At 40.9% G+C, this 20807-nt stretch overlaps 1 protein-coding gene across 5 annotated transcripts in view; it reads right to left on the reverse strand.

Moving 5' to 3' along the window:
• PDE1C (phosphodiesterase 1C) overlaps nucleotides 1–20807 on the reverse strand; it is a gene marked incomplete at both ends in the record, with an annotated part of 336640 nt that overhangs the window by 68667 nt on the left and 247166 nt on the right. For all 5 annotated transcript variants that reach the window (XM_081102034.1, XM_081102038.1, XM_081102036.1 and 2 more), the window contains 8 exons: nucleotides 3443–3563; nucleotides 4132–4233; nucleotides 5353–5481; nucleotides 8683–8783; nucleotides 11466–11606; nucleotides 13324–13440; nucleotides 18891–18957; nucleotides 19857–20039. In XM_081102034.1, coding sequence (XP_080958160.1) covers nucleotides 3443–3563; nucleotides 4132–4233; nucleotides 5353–5481; nucleotides 8683–8783; nucleotides 11466–11606; nucleotides 13324–13440; nucleotides 18891–18957; nucleotides 19857–20039 — 961 coding nt within the window. The remainder of the gene's footprint in view (nucleotides 1–3442; nucleotides 3564–4131; nucleotides 4234–5352; nucleotides 5482–8682; nucleotides 8784–11465; nucleotides 11607–13323; nucleotides 13441–18890; nucleotides 18958–19856; nucleotides 20040–20807) is intronic.

Consider the following 20807-nt stretch of genomic DNA (forward strand, 5'->3'; position numbering starts at 1 on the left):
AAGGGAAAACACTAATATACGAAATGAGAAATAAAAATGAGAAAATACTCTCAGACACAGAGGAAATTCAAAGAATTACAGGGGACATCTACAAAATATAAAAATATACAGCAATACAGCAGAAACGAACCTCAAGACTTTAACAACATGTATTTTTCAAAAAGGCAAATGTACACTTCATTAAAGTCAATATTTTATTGAAAAGCACCCTGAGGCAGTGGCTTGGATTTTGTAAAATAGGGTTATAAAACTAAAGATGTGCCCAGCCAGCATGGCTCAGTGGTGAGCATCGACCTATGAACCAGGAGATCACAGTTTGATTCCCGGTCAGGGCACATGCCCGAGTTATGGGCTCAATCCCCAGTGTAGGTGGGGCGTGCAGGGGGCGGCTGATCAATGATTCTCTTTCATCATCGATGTTTCTATCTCTCTTTCCCTATCCCTTTCTCTCTGAAATAAATAAAAATACATTAAAAGCCGAAACCGGTTTGGCTCAGTGGATAGAGCGTCGGCCTGCAGACTGAAGGGTCCCGGGTTCGATTCCAGTCAAGGGCATGTACCTGGGTTGCGGGCACATCCCCGGTGGGAGATGTGCAGGAGGCAGCTGATCGATGTTTCTCTCTCATCGATGTTTCTAACTCTCTATCTCTCTCCCTTCCTCTCTGTAGAAAATCAATAAAATATATTTAAAAAAAAATACATTAAAAGAAAAAAAAAAACCTAAAGATGTAACTTATTCTTCAGCAAAGCCTAAAAGGTCTAGTATCAATACTGAGGTTATGCCTTTATTTTGAAATATAATTCAACTTCCAAATGTAATTTTTTCAAGGATTCTAAGGTCCCGTTGAGAGTTCCCATTTGAACTGTCCAATTTAAAATCTACAGCTAAGAGTAAGGCAACACTTCTCTTATGTGGGTTACTTACAATGGCTTATGACATCTAGGTTAAAATATTAAATCAATAAAAATAATTTACTGAATCATAATTACTAAAAAACCATTCTGGTGCACTGAGCTAACATTCCATTCCCAATAGGCAAGAAATTCAATATGGCTTTTTTCACATTGCCTCTATCTAGCACATTTTCATTCAATTCAAGCATATATATATATGCAAACAAGGTTTCCTTTATGGGTAAAAATGTTCAAATATTTAAGTAATTTCTCATATTCACTCTCTCACAATTAAAAAAAGAAATCAATACCTCAAACTTACATGAGTTAGCTATGATCTAACTTTGGCTGCAGATCAAATACTATTAGCTATAGGGGTGTATTGCAAAAGCAGCACCAAAGAAAGCATATGATAAGGGAAGTGGATGTTTGGAGAAAATATTCTCACTCATATTAGAAAAATAGCTTCTGGAAAAATGGCTCAAAATTAGCCCTTGATTAAGGATGAATTTGCAGAGTCATTCTCATATATACAACAGAGCCACACCTGTACTTTTCTAGTTCCTCCCATGCCATCAGGTTCTCCTTGAGAACTACTCTGTTTTTCCAAGAGGAAAAAGCCATATGCTGAATGAGGTACCTGCCACTGTATCCATATAACAATTTAGGGGTGTATGCGTATGGGTTGATATGCACCATCAACAAAATGAAGAAAATGTAGAACATTTAATGCTGGAAGGACCCTAAGAAAACATCTAGCCTAACCTTCCTTTAAGTTCCACCAACTCCTCCTACCCCCCCAAAACAAAAAACCCAAATCACAAATAAGACCACTGAGAACTAGAGGAATAATTTGGTTAGTCCCAGGCCACAAACCAGTTGGAATAAAAAAAACTCCAATAAAAGGCCTTCTGGACTTTAATATGCTGTTAGCTCTAGTCCCACTTCATTTCCAGATATTGTGCACAAGTACAGAAGAAGTACAACCCTTAGATGCCTTCTACAATTTCTCCATTTAAACTAGAAGCATAAGAATAAGAGTAATTCCCTTCCAAAAATCTGAGTAACCAGTAAAAGAGCATATCTCTTGTTACTTTAGGAGACAAAGTTGAGACCAGTGTTAAGAAATATTTTGTGGAATATCAGCTGCCTCTGAATCTATGATGTGAATCTCCCTTCTTGAATTAGTAAGAATTAACTTAATTAACAGCATTAACTTGAATTAACTCTAATTTAGGTCCCACAATCTACATGACATACTGCCTTTGTGAAAGAAAGAATGGGTACTATAATAAATCTAACTGAGAGTGACCTCACAAGGTGATCTGATCATAAATTCCTAACTGGGCAGGTCATGGTGGACAGTCACACCCCAGGCATGTAACTTCTTTAGCAAAAGGTTTATCTTTGCCTGAAGCAAGCCCTGTCCATTGTTTCTATGCATCTAGGTTAGCACCTCTTTTCAGACTCCTCAGAAGCATAACCACCCTCAAGAGAGCACATAACCTTGTTAACTATCCTGTAATTCCAATCCTCACCTTGCTTTCTCTCACCTTCATGTAACCTTCCTTACATTCCCTCCTTAATTCCCAATGTATAAAGGAAACTGCAAAACTGTCATTCTCCAGAGCATTGGAGATTTTGCTCTTGGCAACGGTTGTCAGTTTGACTTAGAGATCTGAACGTTTCTCACATCAACACCTTCAACCTCAGGACCTCACATCTCGAAGCAGATGTTTTAATGGCAACTTTTCTTGAGAAGATATCAGTCTTCTTTTTAAAATATTTTTTACTGATTTCAGAGAGGAAGAAAGAGAGAGATAGAAACATCAATGATGAGAGAGAATCATTGATCGGCTGCCTCCTGAACACCCCACATTGGGGATTGTGCCCACAATCCGGGCATGTGCCCTGACTGGGAATTGAACTGTGATCTACTGGTTCATAGATCGATACTCAACCACTGAGCCATGCTGGCCAGGCAAGAAGATATCAATCTCAGTGCAACACATTTATTTTCCTTTCTATCCTTCTACTTTTGTGCACCTTTAAAAACATTTATTAAAGCAATGTACACCCATAAATATAATTTACACAGTGGCTTCTAGTTTCCTGACCCCAAATTACCACACCAGGCTTTGGAATTTGACAATGTGGTTTGCCAGCTCAAAAGAAACAACCCAACCAATTATAACAGTGAAAGATTAACATCTTAATCCCACAGGAGAATGCCAAACTGGTCAACATTTGGTCGACCCATTAGAAAAATACATAAACCAAAGGGCTCCTCTGATGACATTTTTACAAAACACTGCCACAAGAAACTGCTTTTTCTCTTTTCAAATAGAAATGGATAGGATAGAAATACCATAATGTTTTGAGAGTCAGAATGTAAGTAAGATTCAAATATCACATGACCAGGAGGCAAAAAAAAAAAAATCTGCAAACTCTGCCTCCTCAAGAAAATTACTGTGATCTCATAGCATTGCTGAAATTTGAAATTCAGAAACTATCCAGTGATGAAGCCCTGAGGGGTAGCACAAGGTACCTGTCTGAAGAATTCCTCCAGCAGTGACATCGTCCAGCGATGATGGAGCTCCCACGCCTTCGCAGGATGGCTAATGTCTGCCGTGTGCAGCATCAGGGATAATGCTTTCGGCTTTTCAATCCTGTGAACCCAAAGGAACCAAGCACATGCTGATCAAGCTCTCAGAACCTCAGTAAGAGTTTCTTTAAAAAGCATTAATTTTTTAATCTCTCCTGTTCTCCTGTGCCAAGCCCCACTTCGGCTGAACTGAGGGGAAAGCATTGCATCATCCTGCAACTGGAATATCCGCCAGCTAGGTCTCCATGTGTGCGGAGCTGGACACTTCAAAAACGGACTCAAAACGATTTCTGCAATGACTGGCTCATTCAAAAAGACAAAACTCCAAGAGTCACACACTGACTTGTGTGTGTCACCTCTGCACTGAGTAGATCTTTGATAATTTGGTTTCCTGCAGGAAAATACTTTCAGTTCTAACTGGGACAAATTATTATGGCCCCTTTTATATATTTCAACCCTGATGAGAATCTGTGATATATACAGTTCTCATGCTTTTTCCTCCAAACATCTCCAGTTACTATGAGACTTTTCGACAAAGTTCTCTGAAGGAGGTACCCTTTAAAGAAGCAACGACATGGGCCAGTTCCAGCTCAAACACCTATAAAAAAAACAAGTGACACAGACACACTCACGCTTCCGGCTGCTGCAGAGCAGTTTTCATCGCCTTGATCTGTTGGAAATGACAGGACATATCCGTGGCCATCACCATCTCAATTACCAAGGTCCGAAATTCCCTTTCAGGGACACCCCATGGAGGAAAAAAAGGTGAAAGTCAAAAATGGAAAGTAAAAATTAGTTTATTTTTTGCCACTTCCCAACCAAATCTGTTAATTAGTTGTGACATCTGTAATCTAACTTGAGCCTGAAACTGTCTCACAGGTCCCTAAGCTACTCCTGTTTCCTAATCTTCAAACTGGATAATATTGATTGATGTTTTCAAGTTCACTGATTCTTTCCTCTGTCTTCTCCAACTTGCTACTAAGCCAGTGTAGTAATTTTTCAACTTAAGTATTTGACTTGTCAGTTCTAAAATGTGTTTGCTCTTGTTTATATTTTCATTCCACTGGTTAAATTTTACTGTACTTTATTATAAGCATATTTCCCTTTACCTCACTGAGCATGAATATAAGAACTGCTTTAAAAGTCCTAGTCTGATCATTCCAACAACAGTTCATCTGAGAGACTGCATCTATTGATTGTCTTTTCCCCTGCAAATAAGTCACATTTTCCTGTTCTTTGCATGCCATTGAGATGGTCACAGAATTTGAGTTTCCCCTGATTTTTTGACTCTCTCTTTTCTGGGGTTTTAACTCACTCGATAGCAGCTCTAGCTGTTCCTAACCAGGTCTCTCTAGCCAGAAATGCAGTGAAGGTCTTTGTATAAATATGGTTTTAGCCAACTAGTGCTGTTGCCTTGACACAGACTGTCTTCAGGGTGAAGTCACAAAAATGTCACACTCCCTTCATCCTCTCACAGTCTCCAGATATTGACACCCCTTCAAAATGTGCCTAAGTTTGTGCATTCTCAAGTCAGTGGGGTTGTGTTTGTTTGTATTTGATCATAGTTTATAGCCATTATGTGCAGGAGGACTGGCTTATTAGCAGCTTATCCAGTCTGCTGAAAGTGAAATGCCATGTAAATAAATGGTAACACGTTCATCTACAAAGATCCTAAAAGGTCAAATGCACTTATGTATCCAAACAAATCTATCAGATATTAAAATTGCTTTCCTACAAAGAAACAGGAGACTAAGTGTAAGTTATCTTTTGGTTAATGGATTTCTTCAAAGCAGCATACTAGTACTTCATCTCTCCTTACCGTTCCTTTCCTGGCCTCCCTGTCTCATCCTTACCTCCAGTCATCCTTGGAGAGGTTGATCAAAATATTCATTTCCTCATCCTCTTGCAGAAGGCGATAAACTGCACTTAAGTGATGATTTTCCAATACAGACTTATCGTTGTACAGAATAGCTGGGTCGGACCTGAACAGGAAGCCAAAAAATAATCTGGTACATTAAACAGTTGAGACTTGTCAGGTTAACTCTTTCAAGCTAGAATACACCATCTCTTTTCCCTGTGTTTAGCAATTACTTTCGCCCCGATGCCATTTATGTCAACAAAAAAGCTAAAACGAACACTGTAAATGATCAATTGATATACGTAGGGTATTTTAATGTCAATATGTGGATGTAAAATAGGTGCCACCCAATCTGAGAACTCTCTGAAAACTGTTAATAAGCAGACCTCCACGATTTTTGCTGGTGGCAGCAAAGATAATTTTTTTAAATGTGGGTCAAGTCAAATTTCCTTATATTTTCTAGAACAACTTCAATGTTTTTATTAAATAAAAGAATTTATTTTATCTCTAGTTCTCTGAACACATACCACCTGGCAGGTACAGCTTGCAAGTTCCTCTGGTTGTAGCTTGATCTTAAAATTGCTTATTTTTTGTTAATCCTCACCAGAGTATATTTTTCCATTGATTTTTAGAGAGAGTGGAGGGAGGGGGAAAGACAGAGAGAGAGAAACATTGATGTGAGAGAGACATGTCGACTGGTTGCCTCCTGCACATGCCCCAACAGGGGCCAGAGATCGAGCCTGCAACTGAGGTACATGTCCTTGACCGGAATCGAACCTGGGACTCTTCGGTCCGTGGGCCCATGCTCTATCCACTGAGCCAAACCAGCCAGGTCTGATCTTAAATGTTACAATGCAGAAGCCATACATAGAAAACAGTGTGAAGAATATAAGGATTATATGACAACTGTTAGTCACTTTTTCAAAGACCATTCCACAATTGAATGACAGCAAACACAGAGTTGTATACTATTTCTATATCCGTAATTTAATGAAATCTGAGATTATTACAGCCTATTGGTTTCTCATCAAGGAAGCTGAGTCCCAGAGATGTAAAGTGACTCCACAGAGCCCCACAGTGGCTAAGAGTCAGGGTTGGGATGAAGGCGAGATCTCTGACAGTGGGGCCATTGCCCCCCAAGATAACTTCCACCTGTCATTAGCCAAACTTTGAAATTTATCTAGCACACCTTTAAAGTATTAGACCTAACATACCATCCAAGGACAAAGGACCTGGTCACAGACTTGGTTTTCGGAACAGGGGGCACACAGGCTGGGATGCTTTAGATAAAGTTCTGTTAGAGAAGGCCAATGTCCACACTTCACTCCAAACCACACTAAACTGAGCCCCCTGGAGTTTTCCCACTCCTGTGAAGATACAGCACAAAACATGCAAATCTTGGGGCGAGCCATCTGATCTGGTGCCTGCTAGGTAATGAAGGCACTAACTGATGTGTGTTTGTGACATTAAGCTATTTTCCAACTTCTGAAATTAGTCTCTCTCTGCGTTGTGACCGGTTTTGACGCTGGCCTCCAGCCATGATCCAGGTACGGTTCTTTCATCCACCTCTCCCCCTTCGGCAGGTGCTACTCTCTATCTTCAGAGCAAAGCTTCCACTAAACCGCTCTGTGGAATTCCCTGTATAAAGACTTTGCAACAGGGCCATAAAGACTGTTTCCCAGCAGCTGAGACTGCTCTACGTGAGGAGGGAGGAGGCAGAAAATGAAGCGAACGGCTTAAGTCCTTTTGTCTGCTTCCGTTCTATTGAACACAGATCGGAGGATACTGCCGTCCTTTGTGTGGCCCACAATTAAGTGCCGGGTTCATTAAATACATGTGGATGGATTTATGGACACAAACCTATCTGAACTGTGCACCTGCTCGTTCAGTGAAATCAGCAGGTATTTATTGGTGTTAAACTCGCCCCTCCCCCATCTTCTTTCTCTTTGCTTTGTCACCTTTCCCCAAATTCTAGCTTCTTTTTTGTTGTTGTTAATCCTCACTCGAGGATATTTTTCCATTGATTTTTGTTTTTTTAGAGAGAGTGGGGAGGGAAGAGACAGAGAGAGAGAAACATCGATCTGAGAGAGACACATCGATTGGTTGCCTCCCACATAAGCCCCAAACTAGGCCAGGGATAGAGCCTGCAAACAAGATATGTGCCCTTGACTGAAACTGAACCCAGGACCCTTCAGTCCAAGGGCCGACGCTCTATCCACTGAGCCAAACCAGTTAGGGCCTCGCTACTTTTGATTCGTATGTCAAGACCCAGTTAACCCTACTGTCAGATTCTCTCCAGTTCTGAATCTTTGTCTTAAGAGAAGGTAAGTTCTGAGTCCAGGAGAGGGCAGATAAGGTTTCATTCTAATGCAAATGACAATTGATGGTACAGCTGCCTGGGACTCTGTACTGAGAGGACTACGAAGGATAAGTCTGTAGCTAGTAAGAAAAAAACACCCAAATTGATTAGTGATGTCTGTGTCAGTCTACAGGTTCAGTGTCGCGCACTTGGACCGATTTAATAGCCCCGCAGAATTTTGCTAGGGAGGGTGCAGAAGTTGCCCATGGTGAAAGGCCTGCATGAGACATTCACCATGGCACCTTGGTGGTCCTAACTCCCCAAGCCTATGCCGCTGAACAGAGCAGAGATAGAATTAGGGGGACTGGGATGAGCACCACCAGAATCCCAGAGGTCAGAGGGTGAGAAGGCTCAGTTATTGTTCACGTCAACAAAGACACTCTAGTCCTTGCCCGTCCCCACTCCACTGATTTAGTCTACATGGCATCTGTGCCTTTCTGTACATTGCTTCAGCTCCTATTAAAAATAGGTACCAAGGAGCTAGCATTAGAAGAGAGGGAAAGGAAATGCATATTAGATGTGAATAAAATATGAGAATTAGGAGCAGATGACTTTACACTCTAAGTCTTGATCTAAACTCACCCAGCTGGTCTCTTGATTAAAATTCATTTTTCCAGCCCAGCCGGTGGGTGTTGCTCAGTGGTTAGCATCGACCTATGAACCAGGAGGTCATGGTTCAATTCCCCATCAGGGAACATGCCTAGGTTACAGGCTCAATCCCCAATATGGGGGGTGCAGGAAGCAGCCAATCAGTGATTCTCTCTCATTATTGATGTTTCCATCTCTCTCTCTCCCTTTTCCTCTCTGAAATCAATAAAAATATATTTTAAAAAATTTTTAAATTCATTTTTCCAGAAACTCAAAATAGAGTAACCATACAAAAGAAAGGTGACTGACTCCTTGCTGGCTTAAAAACCCTCTCCCTGGCCCCTCTTGCCTCTCCTCCACACATTTCAACGTCCTCACCGGGTCTGGATGTGGAAGTTGTTGGTGGTTCCCGTGTGCTCGTAGTCATGGATGGCAGCTGAGAAGATGATAGCAAAAATCTCCAGCTCCGTCAGCCAGTTCTGAAAGGGAGATTACAGAGCAATCAGATAATGTGCCTCTGACTTCAGCTTACTGACAACACACCCACACTGCTGTCTTTCCACCCTGCAGCTGGTCAGCTCTTGCCAGACACATGTTTTTGGAAAGACAGAAATGGTGTTTTTCTTCTGTAAACAGATGAAGGGACATGTGATTTGAAAACAGCATGCCTGCCCTGGCTGGTGTGGCTCAGTTGGTTGAGTGTCATCCCATGCACCAAGAGGTCAGCAGTTCTATTTCAAGTCAGGGCACATGTCCAGGTTGTGGACTTGATCCCCAGGAGGGGGGTGTGCAGGAGGCAGAAAACAATGAACATGCAGACATTGAAAGCCCTCATCACATCCTCTCTCAAATTCCAAAGTTCCAAAGTAGATGCAGAAAAAAATTAAAAATTTCAATAGGATACCAAGCTGTAAGTGTAACAGAACACCTAATGTCTGCCCACTCGAAGGTGGACAGGTAGAGAGACAGATGGAAAGGTAACGCCTGGCCTCCCACTTTATGCGTGCTAAAGTTTGAAGAGACTTGTCCCATCCACTCCACCAAAACTGGCTGTAGTTCAGTGGTCTCAAAGTGTGTTCCCTGGACCAGCAGAGTTAGCATCACCTGTGTTTCACAAGCCACCCAGATAGTTCTGATGAATGGCAGAGTTCGAGAAGCATTTGAAGCTCCCTTATTGACTTCCATCTCAGAGACTCTATGGGTTCATTGATGTTTCCCACCCTTTCTGTAAACCATACCGACCAATGTCCACATGACCGAATACCCACCACTGCGAGCTGCCTTTGGTACCCTCTGCTCACTTTTGTTACTAATTCAGTTGATGCTTATAAGTTTCAGTGTGGCTTATTCCAAACGCTGTTTTGACCAATTGCACTGTTATAATAATTATGTAATTAAATATGACAAGCCAATAAAATATGAACTCAAAAATAGAGTTATATCCATAGAACCTAAGCTCAATGTGATAGGTAGTCACTAAAAAATTGTCAAAATAGGTGAGACGTCGGCAGAGTGTGGCTGGCTGGATGTTCTGGTTGAGAGCCCACGTGGCTGAAATGAAGGTGTTAGGGAGCCTGCATTCCTTTCTGAAGCTCTGTGGGAAAGTCTGCCTCCAGGGACATTCACGACATTGGCAATTCAGTTCCTTCTCATGCTTTCCATTGGCTCTCTCCCTCTTCCAGCTAGCACACTCTTCTGCCACCCCTGTTGCCTTTTAAGGATTAATAACCTTCATTGTACCTCCAAAGTCCGCTTTGCCATCTAATGAAACATACTAACAAGTGTGACAACTCATAAGAAGTCAAAGGTCATGGGGGCCAAAATTCTGCTGACCATAAAGACTAATAAAATTACTTGGCACTCTTTAACTAGGATGCCATTTAGAAGTCTTGACCTTTCCCTTATGAATATGATGACATCATCTATGATCAAAAGAACAAGATGCACAGCTTCTCTCCTCTTAAAAAATAAGCAAAAGAAAATTAATGGCACCTTGGCCGACAAATGCAACGAAAGGGGCCACGGGGTTGCTTTGGAGTTTGGACTCTTTTGACCTAAATCCAAAGCTGACTGGAGCCTGGGATCTGATTCCTGTCTATGCAATCAGAAACTCTTCAGTCCAATTCTGTTCAAGGGCTGTCCTTTAGAAGTGAGCAAAACAAATCTGAAAGGATCAAGCGTCTGCCAGGCATGTGAGCTAAGCAGTAATGAGTGATTTACACAGATCACAATGAGTCAATGTCGAGGCATGCCCAGGCATCGCTTTGTCAATGGGATGTTTGGTTCCCTATGTGTCTCACACTTTATAAAACTGGAATGATTTAAAGCATTTCCCTCCTCTTGGTTTGTAATGAAAGGTTAGAGTGGCAATGTGCTCTCCATTCATCAGATTGCTTCCCACTACTTTTGTAAGCTTGCAGTGAAAGAAGTTTGTTTTGAGCTGCATTTCGGAGAGAGAGTGGGTGGAAAGCAGTTTCTATATTTAGGAATTATTCTGAATATGGCCTGAATTGATCATAAAAATTCAATGGCAAATAAGCGCAATTAAGAACATTATGCAGTACGTCACGATCATTGGCTGCTACGATAAAACATTTACGTTAATGATAACTTGCATTAGCATAAACGCTTGGGAGTTTTTCTTGAGGACCAAAATAAAAATCTGTGTATAATTCACCTTTATATCTCCATAGTACATACACAGTAGGAACTAACTAAATATATGTTGAATAGATAAGTCCGAAGTACATCTTCACATCATATTTCTGATACTTTATTCTAAACTGTCACAGCTTTTCTATAAGATAGAGTATTTTTCACCATTTTAGAAATGAGGAAATCCTGACTCAGAGATTCAAGCAATTCATCATAGGTCACAGTCTAATAAGTAATTAAACAAGGATTTCTATCCAACTATATCTAGCTCCAAAACCCACACTCCTCCCACTGTATCCCATTTTTAATTCAGTGAGAAATTAGACCAAGTCATTCAACATGGCCTTGCTGAAAAGATAATAAATGTGTACTGGGTTTACGGGCTAATGAATAACCATACCCACAGAGTATCTATCTCTGAAGAAGATTTCAAAGTAAAAGGGCATAGAGAACAACCATAGAGACCTGGCTGTTTGTGTAATCCTAGCATTCCCATCTGTACTCACAGCGACGCCTGTCTTATAGAGGAGGTAGTGCACCGTCTGTGTGACGTCCGCAGCATGCACTAAATTGTGGTAAGGATTTTTATGCTTGCTGTATCCCACTTCCAGGGCCTCCACAAATGAGACGAGTGCTGAAATGGGGATCTGAAAAAGAGTAGTAAGTTTAATGGGCTAGTGGGTTAGTAGCTTTAAGTGAGGAAAAAAACATTACACAGGATCAGCTCAAAGGCATGTAGGGCAGAAGGGTATGTGTTCATTTATTCCTCAAGCAAAGGTTTGGGTCTTTTATTTCTCGAGAAATAAATGAGTGCGTACTATGTAGTGCATCTAGTTTATTTATGACAAATCATAAAGTACACCGAGATCTTAGGTCATTAAATGATTGCAAAGCAAATATAAGCTGCCATCTCCAGAAAATTGTGCCCTTTAGGGAAAGTGATTGTATGTATGGACACGTTAAAAAAAAAAAAAAAGACATCGTCTGTTATATATGGAAACAGAAACAACCTGTGCCCTTATGTCTGTTACTTGACAATTTATTATAGGTGCCTTGCAATGTGGAATAATATTTCCAATTAGCCTAATTGCTTTTCTGTCTCAAATATGTATAAATATATCCCTTCTTTTTCTATGTGGCAGAAAGTGGAGGACAACTGCAAAATGTAGAAAATAAGGGCACCCTTATGAAAGTTATTGTGTATGTTTTTGGGATCAATTCCTTGGTTTGGGGTAAATTATCAAGTTCAGGACTGGAGGAAAAGGAAAGAGTACATGTTCCTGGAGACTAAACATCACATCAGGAAGGAAAAATGAGAACAATTCTACTGGGATGCTTTGCGAGAGCCCATAACATGTTCTTTCTGGAGCCCAGTCTTCCACGCTTCGGCTTTAAAAATTTAAACATTGCCTTGCAGATGTCAAAGATCAATTTTCATTTTTGAAAAGGAAGTCCCAAGAAACCTAGATTCTCGGGGCTGTTCATGAATGGTCTGTGACCCCTGAAATTCATGGAGCTTTGCTCTGCTGACAATGTCTCAGGCATTCACTGGGTTTTCAAACAGGCTTCTGGTGCAAAATAAATTAAGGACCACTGCCATCAAATATTTCTGGCCATGTAAGAAATACACAGTCCTTTGGAAAGTGCTAAGGCACCGTGCTGTCCAGAGAAGTCAATATTTTGCAGAGAAAAAGGCCTGCATTTTCCAGAAGCTCATCCCTAGGATGAGGGACATCTGAGAAACATAATAAGACAGATGTCAGCCGATGAATTCACAGGTTGCCTGGAGAACCCGGCCCGATCTCCAGACTCTGCGAGTGAGAGGCTGAAGGGATTGCACACTGGAAATGATTCGTGCTCTTTACTTAAGGCGGAAGAGTTCATTGGAAGCATGAATGGCCGGGCAATACCAATGACCCGTCAAGATGATTAGTGAGGGTATTTGTCTGCATTTGAGTCAAGTGATGGGAAAAAAAGTCTGCAGAGGCAGCCGTCCTGCATTCTGTCTCCATCAGTGTCTCCCCGCTGATGGAGGAGAATTTACATGAAATCAGGCTGAAATGAGATCAGTGAGCAGAGCCACGGGGAGTTCTGCTAGTGCAAGCTTCGGGTGGTACTTCCCAGGAAGACTGGGATCAAAACGTGCGACTCCAGCCTCTCCCTGACCAAGGAGCCCCGCCAGGCAGGGAAGTAAGGAAGTTCCCACTACGGAGGAGTCCGTGGCAGCGACTGTCCAGATGATGCGACACCAAGTCACCCCGAGCAGTTTGGTGTCTGTATTAAAAGGATTATCTTGGCCTCAGCCCCCAAATCATGCAAGGATAGGTAAATGTGTGCTTGTTGTTTTTTCCATTAGGCACTGACCTTGAAACGGCTGATCAGATCGTAGCGTGTGAGTAATTCATAGAAAATGAATTTCAGTGCATGGTCCCCGCTGGCTTCATTGAGAGAAAAGACATCAAAGGACCACCTGTCCACATCCTACAGGCCCGGACAGAGAGAAAGATGCTTTAGTCCATAGCCACTTCCATAGCCACCAATTCCTCCCTGGGGAGTCGGCCTGGGATTTCACACTCACACTTTTTCCATCCTGGCAGACCTACATAGCATTTACTGATCAAATATTAAATAGTCTTATAACTAATAACAGCAGCTATAATTTATTGAGTGCCTACCATATCTAGGCGGCATGACCAGTAATAAAGACATAATTTATCCAGAAAACCACTCTAAGGGATAGGTTTTATTGCTCACATTTTACAGATGAGAAAACTGAGAAGTGACCTCATTTCCCTAAAGCCCCATCGCAAGTAAGTGCACAAACACATGGTCACCCTAAGCTCGGGCTCTGTCCATTAAGCCCTTCCACTCCCTACCCCGGCTGAATTTCAAATTTTTAATTCATTGACAACAACCTTCAGTGCTTCCCTATTCTGAACTTCTCCCCAGTCCCTTGATGCCATCTGCAGACTTCCTCTTAGTCCACAGTTGAGGCTATCAACCCACTTTAAAGTGTTCAGAAACATGCACGATATAGAATACAGAACAACGCATCACTTTGATCCAAACTGCTGAGCTGAATCCAAGGAGAAAGCCTTTATTTCATGGGTCAGAAAAATGTCACCACGTCTGGAGTCACTGACCAGGGGACTTGGTCCTCGAATCTGTAAGTCACCTTACTGGAAAAAGTAAAACTAAGACCTAAGCTGAACACACACCCCATATACCATTTTTTTTTAAGTTTAAAGTCTTATTTGTCTATAAATAGCTATGCCAGAATATATATAAACACTGCCTGATGTGTCTTTGACTTATAACCAGCTATTTATAAACAAAGGTGTGTTTAACCAATAGGTAAAGCAACAGTCTCACTTTCTCATTATGACAGAGTCTCACTTTCAGTAGAGAAAGTGTGTGGCTGTGAGCTTGGCAATAAGGACCCACGTGAGGCCACGTGGAGTCCGGGCAGGGTGTCAGATGGTGCCCTGAGAAAAACCTGGGCTACCAGGCACCACTGGCCTGAGTGGCTCTCATCTCAGCCCGCACTGCATCCCAACATCACCCATCCATCCCAATCCTGTCTCTCTCCAAACGTCCCACTGTCAAGTTCATTCCAAGGTCATCAAGGGTCACTCTGGTGGATGCCAGGGCACAGAAAAACTGAATCATTTACAGGGAAAACCAAATTTTTCCAAAAGTACCTCAAACTGGATTGTTTCAATTCATACCAGTGGTAACCTCACCTCCATTTTCAATAATTTCTCCTCTACTATAATAACTAAAGAAATAGCTACAAGTATTGAGCACATTATTTTTTGTACCAAGCACTGTGTAAGGTAATTTTTCTACATTTGCAAATCCTCACAACTCTAGAAATAGGTGTTACTTTCCCCAGATTTACAGATGGAACCTCAGAGAGATGAAATGAAGTGTCTATTCAGTAGCAGAACCCGGTATTAACTCCTGTGACACCACCTAGCGATAGCCTTGCCAGCAGACGACATTGTAAATTCCATAAATATAAGCTGTAACCCAGGCCTCATAAATACCCCAAGAGGGCCCAGACCATAGACGGTGGGGCCATTTAAGCTTAACCCAAGAACTGAACCTTTACCCTGACGGCTATAATTGGCATTGCCATGACATCCATCCTCTGACCATTAGTCCTAAAGAAAAGCCCTCTGACTACTCAGTGGGTGGGACAACATTTTGTCATGTGTGACAATTTTTAATTCTAGTCTCCAGAATAAATAAAACAAGAGAAAGGCTACTCCTGGAAATAAAGAGATGATCATAGCAAGAAGCCCAATTTATTCTGAACATTAGGACTTAGATGAGAGGATGAGTAAGTAGACAGCTGGGTGGATGTCCTCTCAGGCCCTCCTTTTCAGAAGGCTTACCCTTAATTCTCATATTGTAATGTTCTTCAGAGCCCCTGGGGATGCTCAGGGAAAATGCTGATTTTCAGGCGAGGGACTCTGCGAAGTCTTAGTGTGGGGTGTGGAATCTGCATTTAACAAGCACCGAGTTCAGTGATGGTGAACCTATGACACTCGTTTTTTTGATTTTTCTTTGTTAAATGGCATTTAAATATATAAAATAAATACCAAAAATAAAAGTCTTTGTTTTACTATGGTTGCAAATATCAAAAAATTTCTATATGTGACACGGTACCAGAGTTAAGTGAGGGTTTTTCAAAATGCTGACACACCGAGCTCAAAAGGTTCACCATCACTGACCTAGTTTAACTGTTTTAAACCAATCTTCCTCTCTTACCAAACTTGGTTCAAGGACCATTCCCATGGAGAACTGCACAGACTTCCTAACAGTCTGGCCTTACGTAAAGGAAGGCTGAGCTGCCTCATTTCCTCCCACTTTAAACCTGGAGTCTCTCCAGGATGTCCCTTCTGCAGTCACACAAACAGACGCCCTTCTACAGAACAGAACACGTCTGCATTCCCAGTAACCCCACCTCAGAGGGCCTGAGAGGAAACACCCCACATTAGAAGCTATTGAATGGGAAATATAAGAAGAACAGAAATGCCACATATTTCAAATTTAGAGATGGGCGGTGGTTAATTCTTCTATTACTTAAATGTTATTTTATGCCATGTCCTTACATTAATCACAAAGCTTAACATGACAGTAGCCCGATGGTTATTTTATGGACTTGTATTCTCTCAGTCCTTGGGGACATTTCTGTAATAGAAGAAAACAATATGATCCCATATTAACTGCTGGCAGTGAAGTGAGATAACCTTTTCCTAACAGGCACAACATTTTAAAAAGCAGGAAAAAAAGTATCTATCAGTGTGATCTCTCCAACTCACCTCTAATTCACTGCAAATAAAACAGAGTCTGGGGAAGCAGAAAAATATTACATTTTTAAAGGCCTTGAACTTCCCCAGTGAACAGGAGATAAGAACAAGAGAAAAAGCTGTTTTAGCCTTGTGTACGTATCAGCAATACTTGTGGAGAAGGATAGCAATTCAGAGAGTTAGCACTTACTTCTTGTCTGAATCATCTAGGTACCCTCTCCTCAGAAAGACATGTGTGCATTTGAGAATCGCTTTTCCCTAAGCATAAAATAACAACCGTGCACATCACAGGTTGTTCCACATTTCCTTCAGTTACTCTACATAGACAACATGCTCCAATTTGGAAGACATATTTTCATAAATTTCTTAGTGCCTGTATAATCACCTGTATTTATGTTCCCAATAAAGGAAGGAATTAAAAATAAAAGATGCTTTTAATGTTCCTAAGACTCACTCAATGTTTCAGGTTCAATTATGAAAATCAATGCATCTTCCCAGTGGATGTTATGAAACATCAAATCTTATGTGAATTGATTTCACTGATTAAATGGGAAATGTCGCTGTAAATCACACTGATATATTAGCCATTAAAGTGGGAGTTGAAGAGGAGTGAGAGAAAACGTGTCTCCTTGCTGTATCGTTCTTGAGTATCCTTCCTATTCTTACGATGAGCTGAGAAGAGATATTGAATTGTTAAGGATACTACACTTGATCTTAGCCAAAAAGCCAAGAGGCAATTCACCTGTTAGAATGGCTATTATCGACAAGACGACTTACAACAAGTGTTGGAGAGATTGTAGAGAAAAAGGAACCCTCATACACTGCTGGTGGGAATGTAAATTGGTACAGCCATTATGGTACGAAGGCTCCTTAAAAATAAGAATAGTTACCACATGCCCCAACAATCCCTCTTCTGGGTATCTACTCAGCCACAAGAACAGATGAAATACTGCCATTTTCAACAACATGGTTGGATAATAAGAATATCATGCTAAGTGAAATAAGTCAGTTGGAAAAAAATCAAGAACCATATGATTTTACTCATGTGGGATATAAAACTGAAAGCAAGAAACAAACAAGACAAATAAACAAACAAAAACTCAAAGACAAAGACTACAGTATGGTGATTACCAGAGGGAAAAGGGAGTGGGGAAGAGAAAAAAGGGTAAAGAGCAGGGGTCCTCAAACTACGGCCCGCGGGCCACATGCAAATACAAATATTGTATTTGTTCCCGTTTTGTTTTTTTACTTCAAAATAAGATATGTGCAGTGTGCATAGGAATTTGTTCATAGTTTTTTTTTTAAACTATAGTCTGGCCCTCCAACGGTCTGAGGGACAGTGATCTGGCCCCCTGTTTAAAAAGTTTAAGGACCCCTGGTAAAGAGGGTTAAATATATGGTGATGGAAGAAGACTAGACTTTGGGTGGTGAACACACAAGGAATATACAGATAACGTAGTATAAACTGTACACTTGAAACCTATATAATTTTATGAACCAATGTCACCCCAATAAATTCAATAAAATTTAAAAGAAAAAGTTACAGAAAATGGAGAATGGAGGCAAGAGAAAAGAACTATGAAATATATAATCAAAATGGCCCTAAAATACTTTTTCTTGACGTTATGTTGATCAAGAAGCACTCCCAATTCCATAAATGGGTAATTTAAGTTATATTCTGAAAATAGCATCAGGTTTCAGAGAAAGACAAGAACAGCTTTAACCATAGTCAGAATGCTGGGACATCCCTGAGCAAGTGGCTGCAATGCCATGTCTAGACACCATGCAGTGTCAACCAGCCCAGGGATCCTGGGCCTTAGCACAGCCCATCCTCAAATCCACAAGCCAAATCAACTTCAACTCAGCTGGGATACCCTCAGACCAGTGGATGTGAATCAGTGCACACCTAGAGGAATACATTTGCTCTGGGACTCTTAGAAAAATTCTGCGCAATTTCAAGAGCTTGTCTCCTTGGGAGTAATTCTACCGGTTTTAGACCATTTAAACTCAAACATCTGCATGGCTTCAAATGGGACCTTGGGGCTCAGTGAGAGTCTAGGGAAAACAGTAGAGCATATGGAGAGGGTCAGGGATGTGGGGCATACGTCCATGCCATTATTGATGGCTTATTGTATACCTAGAACTCTGGTATCAAACCTTAGTCCTGCCCCTAATTAACTGTCTTTTTTTAAAAAAAATCTCACTGAGTCTCAGTTTATTCATCTATAAAACGGACTTAGGGTAGGAAATCATGTAATGGTATAATAATGATCACCAAAGATCCTCCTGATGATCAATATTTATAACCAGATCAAATTTGATCTTTTTTGGCCAAAGTCAGAATGAGCCCATAATGAAGTGACTCCAAGGAAGTAGAGAAATATGAAACCCACAGAGTTTGATTTAATAAAAAAAAATGTAGCAAGATGAAGGCTGAAAAGATAGTGATACCATTTAAACAGATAAGTAAAAGATAATAAAAGTTTTAAAAATCAGGAATGACAGGGAAATCTAAATGAACTATAAATGAAAGCTTCTTATTTCATAATGACAATTTTAATTGTATTTTTATAGAGTACCATGTACATTGTAATACATTTTCATTGGTATTACCTTTAATGCTTCTATAACCACTGCTGGATAGCTCAGTCCAACCATGTTTGATGTACGTCTATACATTCTGGCAAAGTCAGAGAAGGAGAAAATGCAATATTACATCTTACAAGTATTGACAAATAATGAGAAGTCATGTCATCTGGCGACCCAAGGCACATAACATTTCTTTTGTAATCTTTTTCATAGTCACTCAAGTGGCCTAAGTGTAAAATTCAAAAGAAATTAACATAATCCCAAACATATGAACTGTTGGAAACAAAAAAGAATAAATCTGTGTGGCTCAAGTTGGAAATTGTATGATTAAAATTCTGCCAGAGGAGAATTCTAGTACAACATAGAGAGTATGCAATGTAGAACTTTAACCTGGACAACGAGCTCCTATGGGAAACCCATTTGGAAGAGCTGTTCATTAGAACTGCTAAAAACAAGCAGGAAAACGTCCAGGGTGAACTGTGAAATTCTAAAACCTTTAATTGTACAATAAGGATTACAGGAAGAATAAACCCATTTTTATAATAAGGATTACAGGAAGAATAGATCGATTTCTAGAATCTATGTCCAGGGAAGGGAAGCAATGTAATTTCAAAGAACAAAATGGCTAACAGAATTGGAAAGTTCCAAGGGGAACTGGAGCCCTTTCAGTGAACTGCCCTCCTGGGTCAACAAGCTGTCCCTGACCTGTCCCAAATGCAGACATCCTCCACATGTGTCAAAGGATGTCCTTCTTTAAAAGTGGGAGACTGGACTCAGCTCGGTTCACAAAAAGAATCTGAGCCAGAGGCAAAAGCTTGTCCTAATGGTGCTACGGAGAGGAAAGTCTCTCATTCAAGACCAACTGTTTGCACCCAGGATTTTCAGTATTTATAAAGACACCAAAAGTACATCAAAGCAAATCTTCCATTTCTGGGGAACAGGTGCTCCTCATGCTGCTTTGGTGATCGGATGAATGACAGCTGTCTTTACCTCTCCACGAAGATCCCAGCCTGCACTGCATGCACGATGCTCTTGAACCGCGGCTTCTCATCGCTCCGCCTGAGCATCATCCCCATCTGCCGCGTGAAGGTGGAGGCCAGCCAGTCTCGGACCTCTGAAGGCACCGCATCTGACTGGATGTCACTGAGCTCGTCCTCCGTATCCAGGAGTCGCCTGAACACAAGAAACACAACCGGACACAGACAAAACCTGAAGGGAGAGCTCTCTGTTCTGAACAGCGGCTCCTCTCCCCCATCTGCAGACGCAGGTGCAAAGAAACCAAATTAAATCAGCCACAAAAAAATACCGCACCTTTTAGGTAAGGTTTGTGAGAGCTCACCATTTGCCTTTCAGAAATGTCTTTTCTACAAGTTATGCTTCAGGATGGCTCTCTCTACCGGCCTGGACAAGGAAACTGAGTCAGAGAAAGTCACACAGAGTCCATCGCAGGCTCTATGGGTCTCAGACCCACTGCACTCAGAGCACCTAGTATCCTGATTCCTAGGTTTGTGGAATTTCAATGGAATCTAAACCTTCCATTTAACAATGCACAGGGAGGTTTATTTCATAGATGGGCCTTGTGGTATTATTGGGTTTTTTAAATTGACATTTAAAGACTTTGCCATAGACAACAATAATCTATCATAAACTTTCCAGTTGCTATGAGACTAGATCTTAATTGTTCCCATCACAAAAATATAATGATAATTATGTGACGTGATAGAGGTCTTAGCTAATTAGCGGGTTAATCATACTGTGATATATAAATGTATCAAATCAACACATTGTACACTTTAAACTTACACAATGTTCTGTGCCAATTATATATCAATAAAAGTAATTTTTTAAAAAAGAAAAACTAATAGACTATAAAGTATTACTCAAACCCTAACAATGTCAACTGATATTCTCTGGTTTGATAGACCACCACAGAAACTTAGA

The sequence above is a fragment of the Myotis nattereri genome, assembly GCF_964212035.1.
Source record: "Myotis nattereri genome assembly, chromosome: 11".
Taxonomy (NCBI): Eukaryota; Metazoa; Chordata; class Mammalia; order Chiroptera; family Vespertilionidae; genus Myotis; species Myotis nattereri.